The following is a 23,165-nucleotide window of genomic DNA, read 5'->3' as shown; positions in this document are numbered from 1 at the left end:
TCCTTTCTCCACCTGGGACCCTCTCACTGGGGTCAAAAGTCCTGCTTCAACTCTCCTCCCCAGCTATAGGCTAGTGGATTCTTTATTAACCAACCAGAATGATGGAAAACACTTCTTACACAACATCGAGTCAGGCGATGCTTTAGTAATAATGACAGTGCCAACATCTGGACTGAAAACCGATCTCTGGGCACAGTAATCAGTGAGAATGAGGACAACCAAGGAGGGGGGTTGAGAGAGAGAGAGAGAGAGAGAGAGAGAGAGAGAGAGAGAGAGAGAGAGAGAGAGAATTTCTTCTTCAGGATCTTTTACATAGACTGCCAGCAGAAGGTATGACCCACATAAATCATGGATCCCCTCACCTCGAAAGATCCTGGTTAAAGAAAATGGGCCTTCCCACTTCAAATGGTTTAATTAAGGGAAAAAAATCTTTAGCATGTGAGCCTGGCTGCTTGGGTTTTAGTTAATTCCAGATGTAGTCAAGTTGACACCAAGAACAGCCATCAAAAGTCCACTCCTTGTCAACTTGACACACAATCCTATCTCCTCAGACCACGCTTAATTTCCAAATGAAACAATAACCAGGTTATAAGTGCCCCTAGTGTGATACGACTATTCCACGAACAATTATAAACACATTATACGTTTAACCAGGTCATAATCACATCTAACTTGATGTAACTCTCTGGGGTGCAACTGCAAATGCATTAACGGTTTTAGAATAGGTGGCACTGCTCCTCGAGCTACTATTCATAAGAAAGGCAGTCCCCATGAAGGCAACAATAGATGCTGCTCTGTAAGGATGGAGCTTGGCACAGGGAGCAGACGGGGAACTGGAGGGAGATGAGACTGAGCATGTGCCTGGGTTGAGCACAGAGTCACACTGTGAAGTGGAGGAGATGAGCGGATATGTCCTGTCCATGCTCTACTTGCCCTTCCATGTACTAAGACCAGCTGAGCTCCAGGACAGGAAGTTGGGGTGACCCAGAAACTTGGTGTGACTCTGGATGCAGAAAGGCAGGTTCCCATAGGTAGACTAACAGCCGAGGGAAGCCCTGGGGTCCTAGCCACCCCCGACCCATAGCGTGTGTCAGGAAGAGTCCACCGCTCATGTCTGTTCTCCTATGAATAGAAATACTCTTCTTGTCTTAGAGAGTGAGCTCTAAGACAGGCTATCATCAAGACTCAAGGTCTTGCAGGCACCAGAAACAAAATGCCTGCTGTCTACCAAGAAAACTGGGAAGAACACAGGCTGGGAACCCGGCTGGGTGAAGGTATGGAGGGTGCAGGCTTGGACCTAGTATGTTAGACTCAGTACTGCACTCTTGGTGTTGGCTATAATATGGATACCACAGACAGTAGGCAGCAAAATGTACACCTGTATGCAAACCATGCCGTGGAGACTGTGGCCCACACATGTGGCCGTGGTGAGAACGTACTCAGAGGTGAGCACAGGGTCATGTGGTGGCCAGTGCCACGTGTCTGTACGCACGGTGCTGTAGCTGCCCTGACTACAGAAAAGTGCCGTTTCTCTGTTGAAGTTAAGGTACCACTAACGTTTATCCCAATCTGCCCAGGAGCACCCCATCTGAGGAGATTATCCAGCTCCACATGTCAAGAACTCTCTTCCATATAACGTACACCATTGGTCTTTTTACGGAGTGACCTTCCATGAATACCTGCCCAAGAAGTTCTGCCACCGCACACAGCTTGCTCTGATGGTTAGGACTTCTAAACACCACATGCGGCAATACCGCTGCCCTGTTCAGGTAGCATCCATTTAGTCTCTATCCTTGATGGGTGGTTAGAAGCCCTTTCCTGGGGTCCAGTTCCCACCAAGGCCGCTCTGAGTGGGCAGGGAGTGATTGGGAGCCCCACCTTCTTTTTTTTTTTTTTTTTTTTTTTTTTTTTTTTTTTTTTTTCGAGCTGGGGACCGAACCCAGGGCCTTGCACTTCCTAGGTAAAGGCGCTCTACCACTGAGCTAAATCCCCAGCCCCGGGAGCCCCACCTTCTTGTCTACTTGATTTCTCCCTTCTCATCAGCCGGACCCTACGCACACCTCTCTGAGCTTTATTTACTGGGTTCCGAGACCCGCACTTACACAAGCTCGGATTAAGGATCTTGGCTGGCTTCCTCCCCAAGGCTGAAGGCGTTGACCTACTCTTCTATTCAACGGGCTGGGACGATTGGAGACTGCCAGTGCTGTTCGTGAGTGTCCACCGAAATGGGATAAGGGAAATTTGGTAATCCATAAAATTCATCATAGTACGAGTGATTCAGGGGTCAAGTAGCCACAGGAAGTCACAGGTTACTTCTCCACGGGAAGCCAATGGTGAAGGGGTTCTCAGTGCACAATGGTTGTCACACAGAGGAAAGCTATCCATAGATACTCGGAGCGTCCCCCTGAAGCTGGGTCACGCTGGCTTCGGTTCTCTATCGCTGAGCTGCTCGTCAAGGGCAAAGCTATCTAGACTCAGTTTCTCCCAGAAGCCTGTGGCCAAACTACCTGCTGAGAACTGCTTCTCCTGTCTACCTCCCCTTCTTCCCACAGTGAACTATCCTGCTGCCATACTGGGACCTCCTTCTGTTGCTAGCACAGGATTCCTGCCCCAGGGACAGGCTTTTTATCACCAGGACCTGCACTACAGCCCAATGCTTCCCTCTGACCATGATGTCCCATTCCTGCCTGGTTGTTGTTCCTCTACAACCTAACTCAATCCCATTTTCAAGCCTCTGTGAAGCAGGGGTTTTTTGTTCACTGTTGTGGACAGGACACCCCATTAGGGTGCCTAATGCTGTCCCCGAGCAGACCTGAACCCACACCTTCCAGAGAGGTGAGGTACTGGTGAGCCCATCATTTCTCCTGCTCCTGAGTGCCCCCTCTCAATACAGACATAGAGCTCTGTACCAGGTCGGGGCTTCTAGAAGATGAGGAGTCTTGGAGACTTTCACACTGAAAACACTTCATTCACGGGGTACCTCTGAACCTCCACAAGAATGGAGTTTGATGTCAACAGTGCAGAGGTGTACGTCCCATCAGAGGATTTGGAGCAGAGACAGAAGCCAGGCCAAAAGCTATCTGGGGTAGACACAGTTGCTGATTATTCTTTTATGAGCACTCTGGGACAGACTCGTTGACAGATCAAGTCTGTCCTGTGGCCACTGTTCAGCCCTGAGCTGCTCTATGCTGCCAGAAAGCCCTGTCATCGCCGCTTTAAGAAGGGGTCCCGCGCCTCCTCTCCGGACCGCTTGAAGCCCCTAAGGGCTGCAAGGACCAGGGGTATCTAAGCGTGGAGACAGACACAGCGCAGCTGTTACCCAGAGCTGGAGAGAGGGGGTGGGTGGGCGGGGTCCATAGAGCGGGTGGGCAGGGGCGGGACCTAAAAGGAGGGGCAGACAGGGCTGGGGTCTACTAAGCTTACCCGAGACAAGATCCCGTTGGGGCGGGATCTGCAAGCTGGAAGGAGGCGGCGTTTTCAGGGGCAGGCAGAGGAATGGGGGTGGGGGGTGGGGAGGGTGGACAGAAGATTTCGCACGCGGAGGACTCCGGCCCCCTCTGGCAGCAAAGGCTCCAGCGGGCGAAGTGAATACCATGGGCTCTTGCTCCGGCCGCTGCACGCTTCTTGCGCTCTGCGCTCTGCAGCTGGTGAGTCCGGGTGTCCTGCGTGGCTCTCCGGACCTGCACCAGCCTCGGGTGGCTCATGGGATGACGGCTTGGACTTAGCTGCTGCGGCCGATTTTCTGGCTGCCAGGCGTGCGAGGGGAGCTGTCACGGTGCGGGATCCTGGCTGTGCCCTGCTGTGTTTTCTTGGGGAGTAGCGTCCCTGCTGGCGGGGACAGGTGCTGGGTAGTGTCAGGGGGCCCCGACCGCTAGGAACAAAAGCCTTCGGGAGGGCTGCCCCAGGAGCTGTGCTCAGGTCCAGAGTGCCTGATTGGGGACGATATTGCTTTTGATGCCTACATGCCACAAAGGCGCCTGCGGCCGGGAAATGCAAGCGCGGGTGTCTTACTACTGCGGCACAAGGTGCTGGCAAGCCAGCCGCAAAGTTCAGTGTCTTGAGTGTGGACTTTAGAGTCGGATGTGCTGCATAGTGTGATCATTTGATGCGCCCAGCTTGTGCGCAGGCACAGACTACCTTGGAGTCTCCCAACCTCCCTGGGCCTGTAAAGGGAAGGGGCTCTGAGGCCCAGATGCTTATGGTTGAGCCCAGCTCCACTAGTTGGAAAGCCTTGTCAGAGAACTTGGATGAAGCTGAACAACTTTGCAGCTCTCCCTGAGCTTGGAGCCTGGAATCTGAGGCTGATGGAAGACGGGGCTAAAACAAAGGTCGCTGGGGAAACTCCTTTGCTAAATGCTAATGAGTCCTGAGTATCTGGTCTTAAAAAGGAAATGTAGCTTTGTTGTTTCTGGGTTGGGTGCGGGCCTGGGCCCAGCTGAACTAGGTGCCTCCTCCCTGGTTGAAGTTGAAGGCCCCTGAGGAAGAAGTTGTTTTTAAGACACTTTAAGGCATTTGGTGTTTTGTCCTCCCAGCAACACAGGCAGTGTCTTGTACCTCCAGGGACAGCCAGGCATAATATAGGATTCCAGGGAGGTCCACGATCCAAGTCTTTACTGGTCTGCAGGTTTCTACCGCGCAAGTCAGACTTAAGAGATCTGCCTCCAGTCTTGGAGCAGTGTTGAGAGCTGTCTTTCTGTGAAGGGATCCCTCAAGGGGAAGATGGAGAAAAGTTCTGCAGGATGACCAGGTAAAGGACAGGGATAATAAGTTCAATTCACTGGCTCAGGCTTAGAGCCTGCCCCATGTGGGAGTCAAGAAACAAAGTTGCTTTGTGAGGGGGGAAGATTTTGGTTTCCTTGCCCTGGGTTTGGCATAAGTGTTCTCTGACCTGTAGCTGAGAGAAGCAGGTACTTCTGCCACCTCTAGTTCAGAGATGTGGCCTTGGGGTGAGCGAGGGTAAGATGAGGGCCTGTTGCTTCTGTTTGACCTCTGTCTGCAAGTAAGAGGAGAGGGGTCATTTCGGTGCTTGGGTTGTAGGGCTTTCCCCTGGACAGGGCTTCTCAAACACAGTCTTAGCCAAGACAAGCCCCAAGGACTTTGTTGAGCTGTACTGAGCCCTGTACCCTTGCTTTGTCCAGCAGGGCCACAGCTGAACCGCCCCAGGAAACTGTCAAGGGTCTTTTGTCTTGCACTGGCTGGCAGTTGGGGGCGGGCCACCCTCCTCAGCCTCTGGGCAGAACAGGCCCAATACCACCCACTGCTCTGGTCTCTGCTTTCCAGTGGGGAGCAGAGGAAGCTGGGAGTAGCAAGGGGGTCCTGAGGCCTCCCTTTTTTTTTTTTTTTTTTTTTTTTGACAAGCGTGAGAGTTTTCTTGTTACCAAGTTACTGGACAAAGGACCCAAACAACTCTCCCTTGAAGGACAGCAGGAATTTTGTGGGCTATGAGCCAGCACTATGCTGAGACCATTCCCAGCCCTCACTTTGCTGTGATGACAAGACAGGAGATTCGGGGCCCATGAAAGGGCCTGCAACTAGATTCTTCAGGGCTACTAGCTCCAAATCTCCATGCGATGGGAGACTCACACATGGCTGTAGAGCTTCTGGGCATGTTAGCCCAGAAGTGAGAGGATGCGTCAGTACTCTCCTCTCTTTCAAGGTTTGCCATTCCTGAGGCAGCCAAGGGGCTGGCAACTCTTCAGACTGAGGTCCTGCAGCAGACATGTGCCTCTGACCCAGCATCCAGTTGGGGCCTCACAGGATGGTGCCTTGGGTTTCTTAGTGGACCAAAAGGGGTATCTTCATCTCCCCTTTCTTTTTCTCCCCCAGTGGGATGAAGACCAGTCAGATTCAATCATTCATAAAGAGGCTGGCCTGGTTTCTGTCCCCCGGTGCTGCCCCCCTCCCATTTGTAATTTTATGTGCAGGGCTCCTCCAGGAACTAACTAGAGAGGCTTTCTGGGATGGAGACAGCTGGCTCCAATGCTTGAGATCCATTCTAGATCACGCATTTTCAGATTGTGTGCCTGTGGTCAGTGCCTCTAACAGTAGAAAGGAACAAGCAAGTCACACAGCCCACTGTGTGACTTCTCAGGACAAGTCCATCGTGGGGAAGGGGAAAGGCCATCACTATCTACCCGGGTCCTGGGCAGGAGCGTGCAGGGGTGGAGACCCCGAGTGCTGCCTAAAGGAGGGATGTCTCTGTTCCGGAAGCTGAGAGGGTGCACAGGGCTCTGAGATGGTGGTGGAGGCAGGAGGGGTGAAGGTAAATGATGACTTGAGTGAGGGGCTTTGGTGCTCAAAGGCTGGGGCTGTTAGAGCCTCCCTCTATGGGTCAAGAGCAGTCTGTGACCGTGGTTCCATCAACAGTCTCTGTCCCAAACATTCAAGCAGGCCTCCGCCGTCCTCCATTTTATAGGGTTGGTGTGGACAGCCATCTGGAGCCTCCTTAAAGGGAGATTCTCACTGTTAGTGGGTTTTCCATAGAATGCTCTTCTGATGAAATGAGAGCAGAGGAAATACCCGTCCAGGGCTTGTCCTGGCAAATCTGATGATGTGAGGGGGTCCTGAGTGCCTTCCCAACAGCTATGTGTCCAGTAATTCAGCAGTGAGCTAGGGGTACAGCTAGTGGGCCAGTGATTGGCTAGCAAGTGCAAGGTCCTGGGTTTGATTCCAGCATCTCTGTCTCTGTCTCTGTCTCTGTCTCTGTCTGTCTCTCTCTCTCTCTCTCTCTCTCTCTCTCTCTCTCTCTCTCTCTCTCTCTCTCTCTCACACACACACACACACACACACACACACACACACACACACAGCTTGGAAGAGTTTCCTGGCCCCTACTGACACTCAGAGACTGTCTTCTGAGCTCTGTCACAAATGTACGCTGCTTTCTGTTGCCTTCTGGGAAGCTGAGGGCAGAAAGGGCATGCAAATTGAGGACCTGTAATTCTCAAGGCCCTTTCTTACCCCTATGAATGCCCCAGGGTGGCATCTCCATCATTTTGATGCAAGCCTGAACTGAAGTTTAGAATCTGGACATGCCTTGGGACACGGATCCAGAACCCAACAGTTCTGGGAAACTCTGACAGAGAAGCTGGGGAGGGGCAGGCATTTCCAAGGTGCCAGAAAGTCAGACACCAGAGGTCCCCATAAGATTATTGGAGCTGTTGATTTCATAGGGTCATGGCAGCTATGTAGACTCCCTTGTGGTGCAAGGTACTAGGTAGGCAGAAGACAGACAGAATATGGGAGGGGTAGTATGTCAGACCTCTTTAGAAGGTTGTGCTGGTGGGCACCAGTCATTCTGCAAGTTTATTGTGGCCTCAATGTGTTATGCTTGGCTGCTGTGCTTGGCTTGTACTCCATGTCAGGAGCATTGTAGGGAGGGTCAGCAAATGCTGGGCATGCAATAGAAAGGAGTTGGCTGTGATGTAGATGGCCACGGAGAGACAGGAGGATATAAATGGATTCTCAGATCAACAGGAGAGAACAGACCTTGCCTGCCAGGCAAACTCTGGTTGAAGGACTGGAGAATCAGGCAGCCGGGGTCAAGGCCTTTCCAGCAGAACACTGGGCCCATTGGGCCAGGGCAGCTTGTGACAGCTGGGAGAGTAAGTGCAAGTTTTGTATAACAGAGGGAGAAAGCTGGTAAAGGGTTAAGTGTGTCTGAGATACCAGGTCGGTAATAAAGGGGTGCTGGGCATACAGGTTGCAGTGATATGGGGTACAGATGTACTTCAACCATGGGCTCTGAGGCCTTAAACTCAGTCTGACCATTGAGAGTCCATCTTGCAAGGGCTCTAGGCAGAAGCAAGGCAAGGCTGACACCCTACCTTGGAGGTTTGTGCTACTCCTCAGGAAGAGTCTCCAGTGCATATTCTCCTCCTGGGGACAGGAGAATGACATGCGGGGTAACTCCCTTCTTGAATACCCCTCCTCATTCCCTGCTCAGGGAACAGGCCATGACTGACAGTCCCAGGGTTACTGAGCGCCTGAGTCAAGCTCACTGAGTCTCTGTGACCCCCACATTCCAGGCCTAGAGCCACCAGGGTGTGTCTGAGCTGAGGGAGGGGCAGGTTCTGAAGGAATTTGGCAGATCACAGAAAGAATCTCCCTCCCCAGAGAAGTTATTAAAATCACCCCCACAGGACAGCAAGTCTGGGAACAGCAAGACAGGAAGCACTATGGACTTTCAGTCGTACTGACTGGGTCTGTCATTAGGCTTCTCCCTGACTTCTGCTGCATAATACACATGTGCTCACACAGACAGGCACGTGCAGGTGTACTCACACACCCGCATGCGGACATGTGTACACTGGGCGCTGTATTTTATGCAGACATGCGGCTCATGTGTGGGTCCACTTGCTGGCATTTCAGGCATTCTCTGGTTACTTCTGGGGTCACAGCGTCTCTGAACAAATAGTCTGGACTCAGGATCCGGAGAGCCATTGGAATGGACGCTGAGGGACTGTTTCTGCCATGTGTTGGAAGTCCAGACAGTCTGAGGAGACGAGGCCTTATCCCTCCTATCTGCTGTGTACAGCCCTGGACCTGACCATTTACTTGTCCAACAGAGCATACCTTCTGTGGGAGGAAAAGAGGCCAGGGACCCTGTGAGCAGCCACAGAGATTCTCCTAGACTCAAGCTGAGAACAGAAGAGGCCCAGACCATCCCTAGAAGGGGGTACAGAGAGCACAATAACCCACACTCAAGACCCCTGTGGCTGTGCAACAACTGCAGTGGGGTAGTCAAGGCCTGGCCAGGGATGCCGTCACCATGGTTATAATCCTCACTTCAAATGCTGTGCTGGGTGAGTATTGGCATTGGTTGATCCTTGAGCTCCAGCGCCCTCTAGGGAAGTCAGCAAGACTGTCTTCTTGTTGGGACGCACCTATAGCTGATTCTCCCACACAAAGGCTTCTGGGTTAGTCATCCTTCTCTGATGCTTCTCTGGTGACCATGGGATGTACACTGGCTCTGGTGGCACAAAGTCTCTTGGGAAAGTGTCTTAGGCGGTGTGACCTCCTAAAGTCTTTTGGCCTTCTACTCAAGTGGTATTAGTTTATGTTTGTAAAAGGGTTTTTTTTTTTTTTTTTTTTGTTTTTTTGGGGGGGACTTCTGTTTTCTGCTCCATCCCCTTGTTTTTGTGAAGGTTTCAGGAAGGGTGCAGATAGCTTGATGCGGGGGGTGGGGGTCCAGACCTCATACTTTCTTTCCTCATCGCTGTGACAAAATGCTTGACATGAACAATCTCGGGGAAGAAGGGTTTTATTCTGGTTCATGGCTTCGAGTTCAGCTCGTAGCTGGTAAGTTATGGCACAGCAATGGCTCCCTTTTGTACTGGGAGCATATCACAATGGCTGTTCATGTGTCTCTAACCAGGAAACAAAACACAGATGGGAACCTGGGAACTGGGGTTGAGCACAACCTTCAAAGGTCTGCCCTTTGTGACTCGCTTGTACCAGTCGGGTCTGACTTCCTGAGAATCTTAAGGACACTGCCTCCTAAACCAGTGCACCAACAGGAGAACAAATATTTAAACATGAGCCTGTAGGGAACTTTCAGATTCACCGCTAACACCTGGGTCACCGACTGTCTCCATCTACACTGTTTTCCTGAGACGGTTGAAAGTCACACAGTTGGGTTTCTTCCACACTCTGGTATGATGTGTATCTCCCTGTGTAGTCCCAGCACTGTTTCAACGTTAAGACTCTACCTGACGCATTACCACAGGGCTCTGTTGAGGTGGCTGCTCCTGAGCTGTCCTTCTTGTCTTTGGCCTCTAAGACTTGCCGCAGCTTCTGCTGTGCACAGTGTCGGTAGCTACAACAGCTGACATGCCTATGTGGGGCCAGTACCTACAAGCAACTGCTCTATATACTGTATAGGCCAAGCATGGTCTGGCACCCCTGTGGGAGTGGAAAATCCCTACCTCATATTCATGGTCCAGAAAGGACTAGTCAGGGAAGACAGTGCTCATCTCAAGCAAGAGGCTCAGGGAGACCCTGGGACCAGCTATGTTTGTGTCACCCCAACTCCAGCCCATGCTCAATGCCCGCAGGCAGAGCAGACTCTTAACCAACCCTGGGAGGATTCTTGGCATATTCCAATGAGAAAAGTATCCTGGCTGACACACCAACTCCCAATTCCTTAGAGATGATGTAGCTGCAAGGCAGACAAATGATTCCTTGTAAAAATAAGCAAAGATCTTGCAGAGCTCCCCAGTGACCTCCTCCGTGCATGGCTACCATGCAAAAGGCATGTGAATAAAGAGGTGAGAACCATCGGCTAGACCAATTGTGTCTGCCCATGCAGGGTTAGTGATGGCCCATCCTCTTCCTCAGCGTAAATAGTCTGTCAGGACTAACAGGACCCAAAAGTTTGGCCAATCAGCTCTCTGTCGATCCTGTGAAAGGACAGAACTGAGAACTGATCCTTGAGAACTGCCAGATGGGAATTTTTTCCATTGGGGACTGCTCCAGTCTTCACGTGCATCTTTAAGGGGTTTACCCCCATTAGGAGCCAGCAGGCGTGAGTGCTTTGGGACCCGAGAGAAGACAGTTTACGTTAACACTTGGACAGAAGAGGGATACTCGAGCGTGAATGTTCTGTGACAGGAATAAGGGGCGCAGAGGGAACTCTGACAGGAGTTGGGGACAACTGATGTGAGCACCCTGATGGGAGATGGGGCAGAGGGGGTGAGTTCTCTGTACTGGAGGAGTGGATGGGTCTGAGAACTCTGCGATTAGCCAGAGGGCAGTAAGTGTGAATACTTTGTGGGTTTTGTGGGGCCGTTCTTAAACGGATCCTGCCGGACCATTCTTGGTGTTCATAGGAGATCTGCCCTAACCGCTCCACTTGGCAGACCAAGTCACCCAGAGAAACCTAGACTCCTACAGAACATGCTTGTTGACAGTCCTCTTTCGAGACTTCTTTGGACATAACCCACACTTCTGGTCCATCCACAGTTGTCATGGCAACGCCAAAGCATGCCCTATTGCAGATATTTCCTGAGTGCTGTCAGCACACTTTAGGGGTCAGTCCCATCATACAGACCCCAAGCAGCAGGGAGAAACTGGACTGATGTTAGTGTCTATGGCTATCCAACCTAGTAACCAGATTACTCAACTCAAACTTGACACAAGGCATAAAAGGTCATGTGGAGATGAAGGGAGTCTGTGCCCCCATGGAAGCCTTGGCTTTCTCTTGATCTCAACTTTTCCAGCCTTGGAAGGGGCTTCAACACTGTAAGCAGACCTGCCTTAGGGTTTCTATTGCTGTAATAAAGCACTATGACCATAAACAACTTGGGGAGAAAAGAGTTTGTTTCAGTTTAAAATTCCCAGGTCATACTCCATCACTGAGGGAGGTCAGAGGACAAACAGGGAAGGAGGCCAACGCAGAGGCAGAGGCCATGGAGGGGTGCTACTTACTGACCTGCTCCCTACAGCTTGCTAATTGGACTTTCTTACAGCTCCCAGGGCCACTCACCCAAGGTGACCCCCTACAATGAGCTAGGCCCTTCCACATCAATCATCAATTGAGAAAATGCACCACAGGCTTTCCCACAGGTCAATTTGTTGGGGACGTTTCTGCAGTTGAAATTCTTTCTTCTCAATAGACTCTGGCTTGTGTCAAGTTGACAGAAAACTAGCTAGAAGAGCTCGAACTCAGAGACCTGCCTGCGTCTGGTGCTCAGATTAAAGGCATAAGCCACCACCACCAGGCACAGAAGCCAGTATCAGTCGGGGAATGTCTTAGCTTTTCCAGCTACACAGATCTGATTGCTGCTACACAGAAGTCCAGTGAACGTCACAGGCTCAGCCAATGTGCTGCCTCTTTAACATTGCTTCTCTTCCAGAGGTGGTCCATCCGTTTTAGTCCTTCCTGGACAAACTTGTGTCATCCCAAGTGCAGTGGTTCCAGAGAAGATGTTAGAACACGGTGTAATTAGCCGTGCTTTCTCTTCCTTCACCTAAGCCTGCTCGAGGAATGGAGCCCAGTGAAGGATGGGTGGGTGAGTGGTGAATGAAGGATGGAGACGTGAATGGAAACAGGAAGGAATGTGTAGGTAGATAAAGGAATGGGTAGATGAATGGATGCTGGGTGAATGGATGGATAATGGATGTGCAAACGGTTAGGTGGATGCATGCCTTAGAGTCTCGATTCTACTGGGCATAAGCTTATTTTCCCCAACTATAAAACATGTTCCTTGTATATAATCCATTCTTTCCCATTGATCTCTCTGTCTACTTGGGTAGAGGGTATTATCTTCAGAGCTACAGCATCCCCTGAGTGTCCCCAGAATAGAAGTGTAGCCAGCCCATCAGGATAAGAGCCATCTTATCCACAACGGTCTCCAGGACAACCGTAGAGAGATTAGTTACCAGGAGACATGGATTCTCTGGGCTTCGTGCTTAGCACCCCGTGTAGGCTCGGATCTCATCTGCTACCAAAACGGTTGGGCAGTACTTTAGGATCTGTACTTCTTGTTTATGTCACCACCAACCCCCAGGTAGAACAGCCTTGGGTATGAGGCAGTCGTGATGGTGCATGACTTTAATCATAGCACATGGGAGGCAGAGGCAGGTAGATATCTGTGAGTGCGAGGCTGTTCTGGTCTACATAATGAGTTCTAAATGAAAAAACACAAAATGAAAAGGAAAGGACATGACTGGTCCTAGGCACGGTGGAAGAGAAGGTTTATTGTAAAAAAAAGGGAGAGCACAGCCAGAGGCAGGGACATCTGGGAACATTCAGAGTGGACGTGACCCTGATCCATGTGAGGAGAGTAGGGAGGGGAGAGGGGAGAGCCAGCCCAAGAGGCCAGGAGGGTAAAGAGCAGACAAAAGGGCCAGGTAACCAAAGTAGCTGGGGAAGGGCAGCCCAGCTCCTGGGTTGGGAAGTTCAGGTTGGGGGGTAGAGAATGCCAGGTAGGGACCAAGGAATTCTGGGAGAATCTGGGGTTCACTTTGGTATGTTAAATAGGCACTTAAACTGTTAGTCAGGGTTTGAGACCTAGCAAGTTCCTGGATAGCCAGGACTGCGTAGAGAGACCTTGTCTCAAACAAACAAAAATCAAAAACAAAAAACAAAACCAATAAAAAACACACACACAACAACAAAAAACAAAAGTAAAAACAAAACAATAAACCTCTGTGTTTTGAGTCTGGGGACAAGGAAGGAGCCTGGTTCCTCCAGTGGTGACATTTGGGCTGGTCAAACTTGATTTTTGCTGGAAAGGCCACATCATAGGCACGCGATACTGCTCAGGGTCATGGCCGAGAAGGAGTTTGTGGCCCACCTGGTGTGAAGGATGTTAGGAGGGAGGCAAAACCTGAGGTGGTCCATTAGTGTCCACTGTCCCTCATGGGCCACCTGTTCTTAGGTCACAGCTCTGGAACGACAAGTGTTTGACTTCCTGGGTTACCAGTGGGCACCCATCCTGGCCAACTTCGCCCACATCGTCGTGGTCATCTTGGGGCTCTTCGGCACCATTCAATACCGGCCACGCTACATCGTGGTGGTGAGTCGCTGTGCTTGGCAGCCTCTATGCAAGTAGTATTGGTAGCAGCTTAGGCAGGATATCTGTCCAGGGTGGGTATCTGTCCAGGGTGGGCTTAAGGAAGCGTTTCCAAGCTTAGTGTTGGGAAGGTCAGACTCAGGGAGCCCCGACATTGCCACAAGTTCAAGGGCTTTCTTCCAAGGGGTTGGAGAAAATCAGATATCCACTCTGTGAAGCTGCTGGGTTCAACTTCTACCCTGTTCTTCTTGGTCTCCCTAGTATGCAGTATGGGCAGCTGTCTGGGTTACCTGGAATATCTTCATCATCTGCTTCTACCTGGAAGTGGGGGGCCTCTCAAAGGTGAGTAAATGTGGGGAAGGGCTCATCTACTGGGTTTTGGCCAGATCACCATTTGACACTTGGTCCAGTTCACTGCATGCTCCTAATGCTAATGGGCACTTGATACACAGTGCTGGCCACAGCGCCAGGACAATTTTGGCTGTGATCAATGCCTCAGTAGTTTGGGAGGACTGTTTCTCGGGTGGTAAGGGCTGCTGGTAAGACACTGTGGGTGTCAGTGTGCCAGGACCTCGGGCTGGGTAGCACAGAGGGCGGGAGTTCTGGAAGAGGGCAGGAATTCTGGAAAAGGGCCTTGGAACCAGGCAGTACCAGGGAGGAGTTGGGACTGAGCAGACAACTGGCAGAGGTGTGTAGGTAGCTCCTTCTCAGAGATGGTGGGATTCGGGAACAAGCAGAGACCTTCCTCTTGTGGCCACATATAGTCTTCTGCCCTGGCCAACTGCTATGTGCCACCCAAGGAAGCCCTGGGCTGGTACAGCTGTGTTCTCCTACGCTAAAGTTACAGTTAGGAAGTAGCTTACATGAGACCCAAAACCCACTGTGGCAGCTTTGGCCAGGGGCATAAAGGTTTTGAGGAAACTGGATACTATAATAATGAGTCCTGAGGTCTTCCTCAGGCAGAAGGCCTTCCTGGAGGAAGGGGTATGAGGGTTGAGGGCCAACAAAATCAGGCTTTCCCCCTTTAGGGACAGCTTTGGGGACACTTGTTCCTGCCTCTCACAGCTGGAACCCAAAAGGAAAGGGTGGAGAGAGACAGGACGCGTCATCCTTCCCCACTTCAGCCTGTGGTTGGTAGAGACAGGCTGCCTCCTGATACTAACTTTTCCTCTTTGTTCCCAGGACAGTGAACTCTTGACCTTCAATCTCTCCCGGCATCGTTCCTGGTGGGAAGAGTATGGGCCAGGCTGTCTTCACGAGAAGGCGGCCACAGCTGGCCTGGGTGCACTGCACGGACAGTCCGTGGTGGTGGGTCCTGGCTGTGGCATGGTGCACAGCTATGTGGAAGCCCTGCACAGTGGCCTGCAGATCCTGCTAGCGGTGAGTGTGGGGTCAGGCACCCAGGCTGGGTTTTGTTTTACCTGGGGCAGAGTCAGGGCCTTTCCTTCACACAGAGGAACTAGCTTTCCCCCTTGTTAGGTGGCACTGCCCCCATATCTTGCAAGAAGTACAGGAGTCAGGGTGGATGTCTAACCTCCGTAGTCACTGTTTCTGTTGCTGTGAAGGGGCACCATGACCAATGCGACTCTTATGAAAGAAAGCATTGGATTGGGGATTTGCTGACAGCTTCGGAGGTTTGGTCCATTATCCTCATGGCGGGGAGTGTGGCAGCAGACAGGAAGGCAGGGAGCTGGAGAAGTAACTGAGAGCTACACCCTGATCCAAAGACAGAGAGAAAGAGACTGTGCTTGCCATGGGCTTTTAGAACCTAACCCCGGTGACACACTTCCTCTGACAATGTCCCACCTCCCAGTCCTTTGAAACAGTGCCTCTTCCCGTTGACTAAGCATTCAAAACATGTGAGCCCGTGGGGGCCATTCCTATTCAAACCACATCACTGTTCGTGTAAGACAGACTCGGAGGCAGAATCAGACTTCAGTCTCTGACGCTGCTGCAGTGTAGCAACCAGGCACAGCAACGGCAAAGGTGAAAATGGGTGCTCCTCTATCTCCCTAGCAGAGGACTAGAACAGGCCAGGGTGGAGGCTGACCTCAACAGGACTGTGAAAGGGAGCTAGAAACCCCAGACCAGCCAATAAGGCTGCAGATGGGCCCTACTGACGCCACTATTTAATCCCAACAGGTATGGTCATTAGGATAACACTTCGATGCTTTTCCATGAGTCTCAGGGCCCTTGGGGATAGTTCACAAGCTCTCATCTCCCAGGAGAGAAGGCAGGAGAGGGGACACACGCCCTGGCACACAGTGGGCTGACTGGGTTGGCCGTGAGCCCACAGCTCTGAGAAGTCTGCCACAGAACAGATGCCGTGAGACAGGGAACCGTGTGGGGACCTGGCAAATTTCCTAGCACCGTGATACCACTGCTCTCCAGGAGTCCTGCTCTGTGAGCAGCAGAACGGTTCTGTAACCAAGTAGCTCCTATATCAGATGTGGAGCTGAAGGCTTCTAGGTAACTTTCTCACCACCCTAGTAGACATATAGAAAATTCTGTCACCAGCAAGTGACAGGTGCCTTTATCCTGTCGATGGGGACATCCCCCTGGACTCAGGTTGTCTACATTGAGCCTTGAGGGAGACACAAGTTTCCTTGAGTTCCGAGAAGCTGAGACTCCACTATTTTCCATGTCTGTTCAGGAACCTGATCACAGAGGAAAGATCAACGTAGCCTGATGGCACTCTACAGCTGTGATGGAGCAGAGTAGGAGGTTGAATTCAGGGGCGCAGGGCTATGGGGTATCAGGGGACCTGAGGTTCTGAACCCCAAAGGCTTTTCCCCAGAGCCTTAGCCCATTTAGATGGCCAGGGAGCTGAACGGTGCAGAAAAAGTGCAGAAAAAAGCAGTATGGGGAGAGGCCCAAGGAGGCATTTGAGAGACTGGTGCTGAGGCTGGGTTCCTGCTGCACTGTCTTGCTGCCATGGCAACACAGGTGGCCCAGGCTTCAGCCTCCTTGCAAGGCTTGACGTGGTCTACCAAGCACGGGAAGTTGTGGCATCTGTGGAGATGAGAGATACGTGGCCTGTGTGTTTGTTCTGAGACCTCATAGCGAATGCAAGGACTGAACCCAGGCTGCAATCTTCCTCAGCTAGCTATCTAAAGGAAGTACTGAGACAAACCCCCTTTCAGGAGCGGCAGATGGCAAGGAGACTATGTGTCCTCAGACTACCTATCAACAGCACCAGCTGTTAAAGACCAAGCCAAAGACACATGAGCCTTTCTGAAGAGCCCTTCATATCCAGAGTGGGCAGCAGGGGCATACAAACTCCCACTGTAGTCCGCAGCCCTCTTGCTCTCAAGGCCTCTCACACACTCCTCAGGCGGTCCAGGTGGAGAACACTCAGCCTCAGGGAACACTCTGGGTACAGTGCCAAGTCTGGGCTCCCTCCCTGTCAGTCATTGGACCTCTTACTGTATCCCAAGCTCTGTCGTTCCAGGACAGCGCCTGGTGTAGCAGAGTGTCACATCCCGGTCAGTCTAGACCTGGGTGCTTTAGCTCTGAGTTTGGATTTGGGTTGGTGCAGGGACTGGAGTACTGAGAAGACCAAGCAGATAGTGACTCATGAACTCTGCCTGGATGTTCACGGAGAATGATGTTGTCATCAGGAGCCTTTCCAAAGGCCAGTCAGGGCCCCATCCAGCCACTCCAGAGTACCTCAGCCTGCAGGGTAAGGGGCTGCAGGAGCTGCTATAAATGCATTGAAGCCCAGTGAGACTGGATCCCTATGCTTGGTTCCACCAGGCCTGCTACCACAGCATGGATCAGAGTAGGACCCCACATATTTGGACTATCAGAGAGGCTGAATTCTGGCTTTATTTCTATAAAAATCTATAATAACAACCGACCAGACAGGAGGAAGCTGGCATAACGACACAGCTTACCATCCCAGCATGTGAGAAACAGAGAGAGGAGGACTCAAAGGAGGGCCACCTACTCAAAGGAGGACCACCTACCCAAAGGAGGATCATCTACTCAAAGTCAGGCTGGGTACAGAGCCAAACCATCTCTGGAAAATAAAATAGAACTGAGCTGTGGTGACAGATCAGTTAGTAAGATGCTTGCTTTGCAAGCATGGACCTGAGTTCAGTCCCCCGGAACCCATGTGAAAGATGCTGGGCACCTGGACAGATGCTCAGTGGGCAAGAGTACGTGTTGACCTGGTACCATCACCATGTCTCAAGGCAATAAGGTGGAGGGCACTAGGGCAGGTCACTTGAAGTTCTCTTCTGGCCTCCACATTCACTCACATTGCTGAGCACACATGTCTGTCCATCATACATACATACATAAAACAAATAATTATAACATAGCCCTGGCTGTCCCAGAACTATGTAGATCGGGCTAGCCTCAAACTCATAGAGATCTGTCTGCCTCTACCTCCCTCTCCCAAGTGCTGGGGTTAAACCACCACCACACCTGGTTCATTACATATAATAAATTGTATTTTAAAAGAGAAATGGTGGTGTGTACTTGTAATCTCAGTGTTTGCAAGGTGAAGGCAAGTGGTTTGTGAGGCTCACTGGCCAGCCAGTCTTGCCTGTGGTGAATATCAGGTCAGTGAGAGATGTCTTTTAAAAAAATGAAGGTGGATGATGCCTAAGGAATGACATCGAAGGTTGTTCATTTTCTTTCAAGTATACATGCACCCTCACACACAGGTACCCATAAAGATGCACACACACACACACAGGTACCCATAAAGATGCACACACACACACACACACACACACACACACACACACACACACATACTGCACACCAACATGCACATACATTAATGTAAAATAAATCGGCCAAAAGGGCTAAGAACAGAAACTTGCTCTGTCACAGCTCCAAGATCAGAGTCCAAAACTAAGGAATTAGTGGGGCTGGTTCTCTCTGGGACACTGAGGAGGGCAGTCCATGTGTCCTCTAATCATGGACCACAGCATTCTCTGGCCTAGGGAAGCACCAGCATCTCCACCTGTCACACAGCCTTTTCCCTACATGGCCGTCTCAGCACCCTCCCTCTGGTAAGAGCACCAGACTTTGGTTTAGGGTCACTTCACCTTATCTAACCACATGCTGACAGTTTGTGGACCCTATTTTTAAAAAATGACCAAATTCCAAGGCACCAGAGTTGGGCTTTGAGGTATGTGTAGCCATGGTTTAACACACCACTAAACACTTCTCACTTTGAGCTCTGGCCCCCGAGGACTGGATGTGGCAAGCCATGACCTGAGAGGACTTCCTCAGACCCTTTCCGAAGCTGTGTCCTGCCTGCAGAGAGGAGGAACATCGTGGCTTAGAGATGCACCTTGTTCTTGGTAGTTCATCATGAACTAGGAGTACATGCCCTTCTGAGAAGTAGTCCAGTGGGTCCCATCCATGCCAATCCTGCTCGCTTCTTTCACTGTCTCCAAGTCTGTGATGATCACAGAAACCAATAGGTGGCTTTTCCCAAAACCTCATCGTGACCCCGGTGAGGATACCATCTCCTAACCGTGTCCCACCTAACCATGGATTCACTGGTATTACATGAAACTAAAGAACGGCTATAGCTGGCGAACGTGAAATTGATTCCATAGACCTCTCTAGCACTGCTCAAATTAGTGAAGAACAGTGGGGAGAGAGACAGCTCCTGGGCCCAGGCAGTGCCACCTTTGTGGCCCTAGAGAACCATTTGACCTCTCCCTTCTCACCTATCATTTCTTAAAGTCAACGCCATCTTGACGGATGGACTCGAAGGGGCGGGAAGGAGAGGTTTAGGAAACTGTGGAGCAGCAGCCACAGTGGCACAGCCCATAGGATTGTCCATACCTTGGGCACAACCAGGTTTGACCGTGGAGAAGACTGGTCACATCTTGAGGCTTCCAACCTTTCCAGTGCACACAGTGCTTGGTAAAGGTCAAGTTCACAGGACAATCAGCAGCTCATGGAAGAAATTGAATTCTATATCTGAGGGCATCCAAGATATAAGAAAGCATGCAGCAGACAGTGCAGGTAGCTTTGCGGTCCACACTACACCTCCACTACTCCCCTAGGCATCTTGCTTCAGTTCTGCCTTCACAGAGGGAAGCTGAAGTTATGTTTCACTCTAATGTAACTCATGCAGAGAGGCAAGAGAAGATCCCAGTTGAACCCTAAACATGAAGGAATACAAACATGGTTCTCATAGAAGAGCTGATTAGTCAAGGGTCTCTGTCAAGAGTTCTAAAGTTGAAGACTCTGAAAAGACAGTGACTGGAAACTAGAAGGCAAACTAGAAGGGCAAATGAAGGTCATCTTTGCAGGGTGCAGAATGATTTTGGTGGAACTGGTGCTGGAGGGACAAAATTCTGCATGCCAGTGGGGAGACAGCCTGCAGCCGTACCTTCTCAAGTGGGAATGCCAGTTCACACGTCTGGTCTGCTTTTGTACTTGTTTTTCCTGTAGAGAAGTGACATCTCTGTTGTCCACTCTGGATAGTAGGAGAGAAAGTATCAGACTTAGCTCTTAACAGACCACCGGTAAGGAAGGGCCAAGGAGAGGGGAAGCTTCTGGAAGAGGCAGAGTAGAAAGATGTTCAGGGAAGATCTGGGTGAACAGGGTGGACAAGACGTAGTGGGAAGAAAAGGCAAGAATGTGCAAGTAGGATGTCGTGAACCAAAGGGGTGGCTTGAGACAGTGGATGCCAGCTTGGATGGCCTCTTCCCGAGGAGAACATGCCCATGTTTCAGCACCGTGGCCAGCTCTTCAGGAGGTGGGGGCAACCCTGGGGTGTGACCCTTCACCTCAGACTGTCCCAGCGAATCACAAAAGGCCATGTGAGAGACATCTCAGGCTTTCTTCTCAGTGAGGAGGATGACTTCCAGGCTCGGTTCTGGACTCATCCCTAGGGTGCTGGAGTCCTCTAGAGGGACCACTGCCTGCACCTGAGCTGGGTAAGGTCTCACAGGCATTGAGCTCATGCATTTCCAGCTTTAGTCTGATAAAGTGCTGTCTGTCTCCTTTGACAGGAGGGTATGGTGTGTGGCCTCTTGGGAGGCTGCTGGGTCAGGCCAGTGTGAAACCATGGCCTAGAGGGTAAGTGAATCCCTTGAGGCTGCTTGTCGCTTTTGCAAAGGGACCTGCTGCATATCCAGAAAGTCCTGCTTCCTTCCAATCACACAAACTGGATACTGAACTGTCACCTCTATTGTAACTCCCAGTACTTTCACTGGTCAGGCCACTCCCAGCTGTGGTGTCCTGAAACATTAACTCTGGCATCCAGAGAAGCCGTTATAGCATCTGCTTAGCTTTTGAAATATTCAGGTGCACCAATCATCCAGGGTCCCAGCAGGACACAGACTTTCCCCCAGACCAAGCTGTTGTTAGGGGCTGGGGTATATATGGTATAAATGTTATGTTGGGACACACAGGAGCAGTACACTCTCCTGAGATTCATGGCAGTGTCTTGGGTCCTGAAATAATACACAGAGTGAGTGGCCAGCACCAGGGCAGGGAGGCAGTCTTGCAGGGAAGTGACTAGTTCTTTCAGTTTTGCTGGGTTCCCCACTAGACATCTTAATCAAAACACCATCCTGTCCACATAGCCAGCCTTGCATGCCAGGGACAGAGGCTAAATGTGGAAGGAAGGCCTGTGCCATGGAATTCTCCTGGAACTGAGTGGAAGGGGCTCACAGGACATTTCGGGGTGACATGACAAATACAGACCTGAACGTATAGGCTCAGAGGGCACAGGGCATGACCTTGCCCCCTCCGAACTACTTCTTAGGCGTCCATGTTCCATGGGAAAGTTCAACTCTGGTTTTCCATGTTTCATCTTCCAAGCCCTGAAATGGGAAATGGCTACTACCCTTCAGACTGCTGTGACCGCCCTCCTCACCCATGTGGTGCCCACTGAGGAGTGTGCCAAGGGGGAACTGAGATATCTGGAATGTGGGAGCTTGGGAAACAGGGCAGGTCAGTGTCCACCATTCCATTCTGTAGGGGAGGAAACGGAGGCTTGTGAGACGCAGTGATTTTGTCAGGTACACATGGAGTCCTCCGCACAGTCCTCGTAATACAGGCTTGACATGTCTGGCCTCTCGGTGTCTTTCAGCTCCTGGGTTTCGTCTACGGCTGCTACGTGGTCAGCGTGCTTACAGAAGAAGAGGACAGCTGTAAGTGTATAGCTGACAGGAGAGACAACCTTGAGTGCTATGTTATCTTGCGTAGGGCTTGAAGGTGCCCCTTAGTGGTGCCCCCTGCCTATTGGGTCTTCATTTCCTGCCACAGGCCTGACCATAGCGGTGATAGTACAAAGATCTGAGGATTGGGGGAGGGCTGTCTATGAAGAGGGGCCCAGCAGCCCTCAGGTCTAAGGACACTTATCTCCATGATCCCTACAGTGATCCCAGGGAAGGTCTGAGTCTTTGGTAGCAAGGTCCATTCTGCCTGCCTGGCATCCATATTGATTGACACTTAGTATTAGGTGGGACCCAGACCCCTTCCAACTTAACTTTGATTTGCACCATAACACGGTAATGACTCAAGGCATCCCTTTGGGGACTCCCAATCCTAACATAGTCTCATGGGACGTCCCCACAGAGGAAGGATTGACAGTGTGTGGGTGGGCAGTCAGGCGTCTTGTGGATAGAATCTTCCCCAGAGTCAGAATTGAAACTCAAAGCCATCTGCCCCAGAGAGTTGGACCATGGAGTCAGCTGTCTCCATATTTAAGAGGCTTGGGCTTGATTCTAGAGTCTGGTGAGGGATGGTCTCTTGAGTCTGGGGATCAAGGCCCCCGGGTGCTGCCTGATTACCGACCGCACGCAGCTGGCTGCTGACGATGAATCAGGAGCTCCACCTGCTCTTTGAATTCAGAACTGCACCCGCCTCTGAGCTTCAGAAATATCGTTTTGCCCAGCAAGTGTGTGGGTGGCTTCACGGGGCAGGTGCTTGATGCTACTGAAGGCTACAGGATTAGTATCTGGGGAGTTAGTGATTTGGAGAGTCTGGCGGGGTGGGGTGCAGTTCCATCCATGCTGGAGGGCTCTTGTTGAGCTCCCCACACCTGACACTCTTCTAGAAAAGTCCATTAGGATCGCAGAGCCAGAAAACTGTGCGCGGTGCCCCAGAGAGATCCCAGCAAGATTCGAGATACAACGGGGACTGATGAGGGTTCACACACGCACCCTTCACAGGCTCTGGCGACATCCCTCTAGTTAGGAATCTGCCACGGGGGAAAGTTTTCCATTCTGCCATCTTTTCCATCATTTGGGTTTTATTTTATTTGGGCTTGATTTCTTTCAGTTGATTTCATTGGTGGATTTGACCCATTCCCCCTGTACCATGTCAATGAGAAGCCGTCCGGCCTCTTGTCCAAGCAGGCATATTTGTAAGTATGGCCCACTCAGCCTGCGTTAGAGTGCTCACACACAAGGCTCTTCTTTTGGGGACTTTGCCAGGCATCTGTCTGTCAATCCATCTACCCATCTATCACTCCCTTAGGATCGTGCTCTGGTTAGATGTCGGGGGTTGAGTGGCTCAAAGCTCGGCGGGGATAGATTCTGTAATAACCAGGTCCCAGAGACTCAGGAACGGGGGACATACCCCAGGGGTTTCACTGTTTCAGGAAGTGTAGAGGGTGTGGGTGTCTGTTTCCTATATTTGGCTGATTATATTTCCTCC

At 51.2% G+C, this 23,165-nt stretch overlaps 1 protein-coding gene across 1 annotated transcript; it reads left to right on the top strand.

Annotated features, from left to right (window-relative positions):
• The first annotated feature begins 3,499 nt into the window (after positions 1-3,499).
• Nkain4 (sodium/potassium transporting ATPase interacting 4) lies at positions 3,500-22,876 on the top strand. Its single transcript, XM_032904954.1, has 6 exons — positions 3,500-3,647; positions 13,383-13,520; positions 13,779-13,859; positions 14,700-14,897; positions 21,595-21,655; positions 22,788-22,876. The coding sequence occupies exons 1-6, from the start codon at positions 3,594-3,596 to the stop codon at positions 22,874-22,876; spliced, it is 621 nt and encodes a 206-aa protein (XP_032760845.1). The 5' UTR covers positions 3,500-3,593.
• The last annotated feature ends 289 nt before the right edge of the window (positions 22,877-23,165 follow it).

This window comes from Rattus rattus, chromosome 5, assembly GCF_011064425.1.
Source record: "Rattus rattus isolate New Zealand chromosome 5, Rrattus_CSIRO_v1, whole genome shotgun sequence".
In the NCBI taxonomy this organism is placed as follows: domain Eukaryota; kingdom Metazoa; phylum Chordata; class Mammalia; order Rodentia; family Muridae; genus Rattus; species Rattus rattus.
This window is presented reverse-complemented; position numbering and strand designations above follow the sequence as displayed.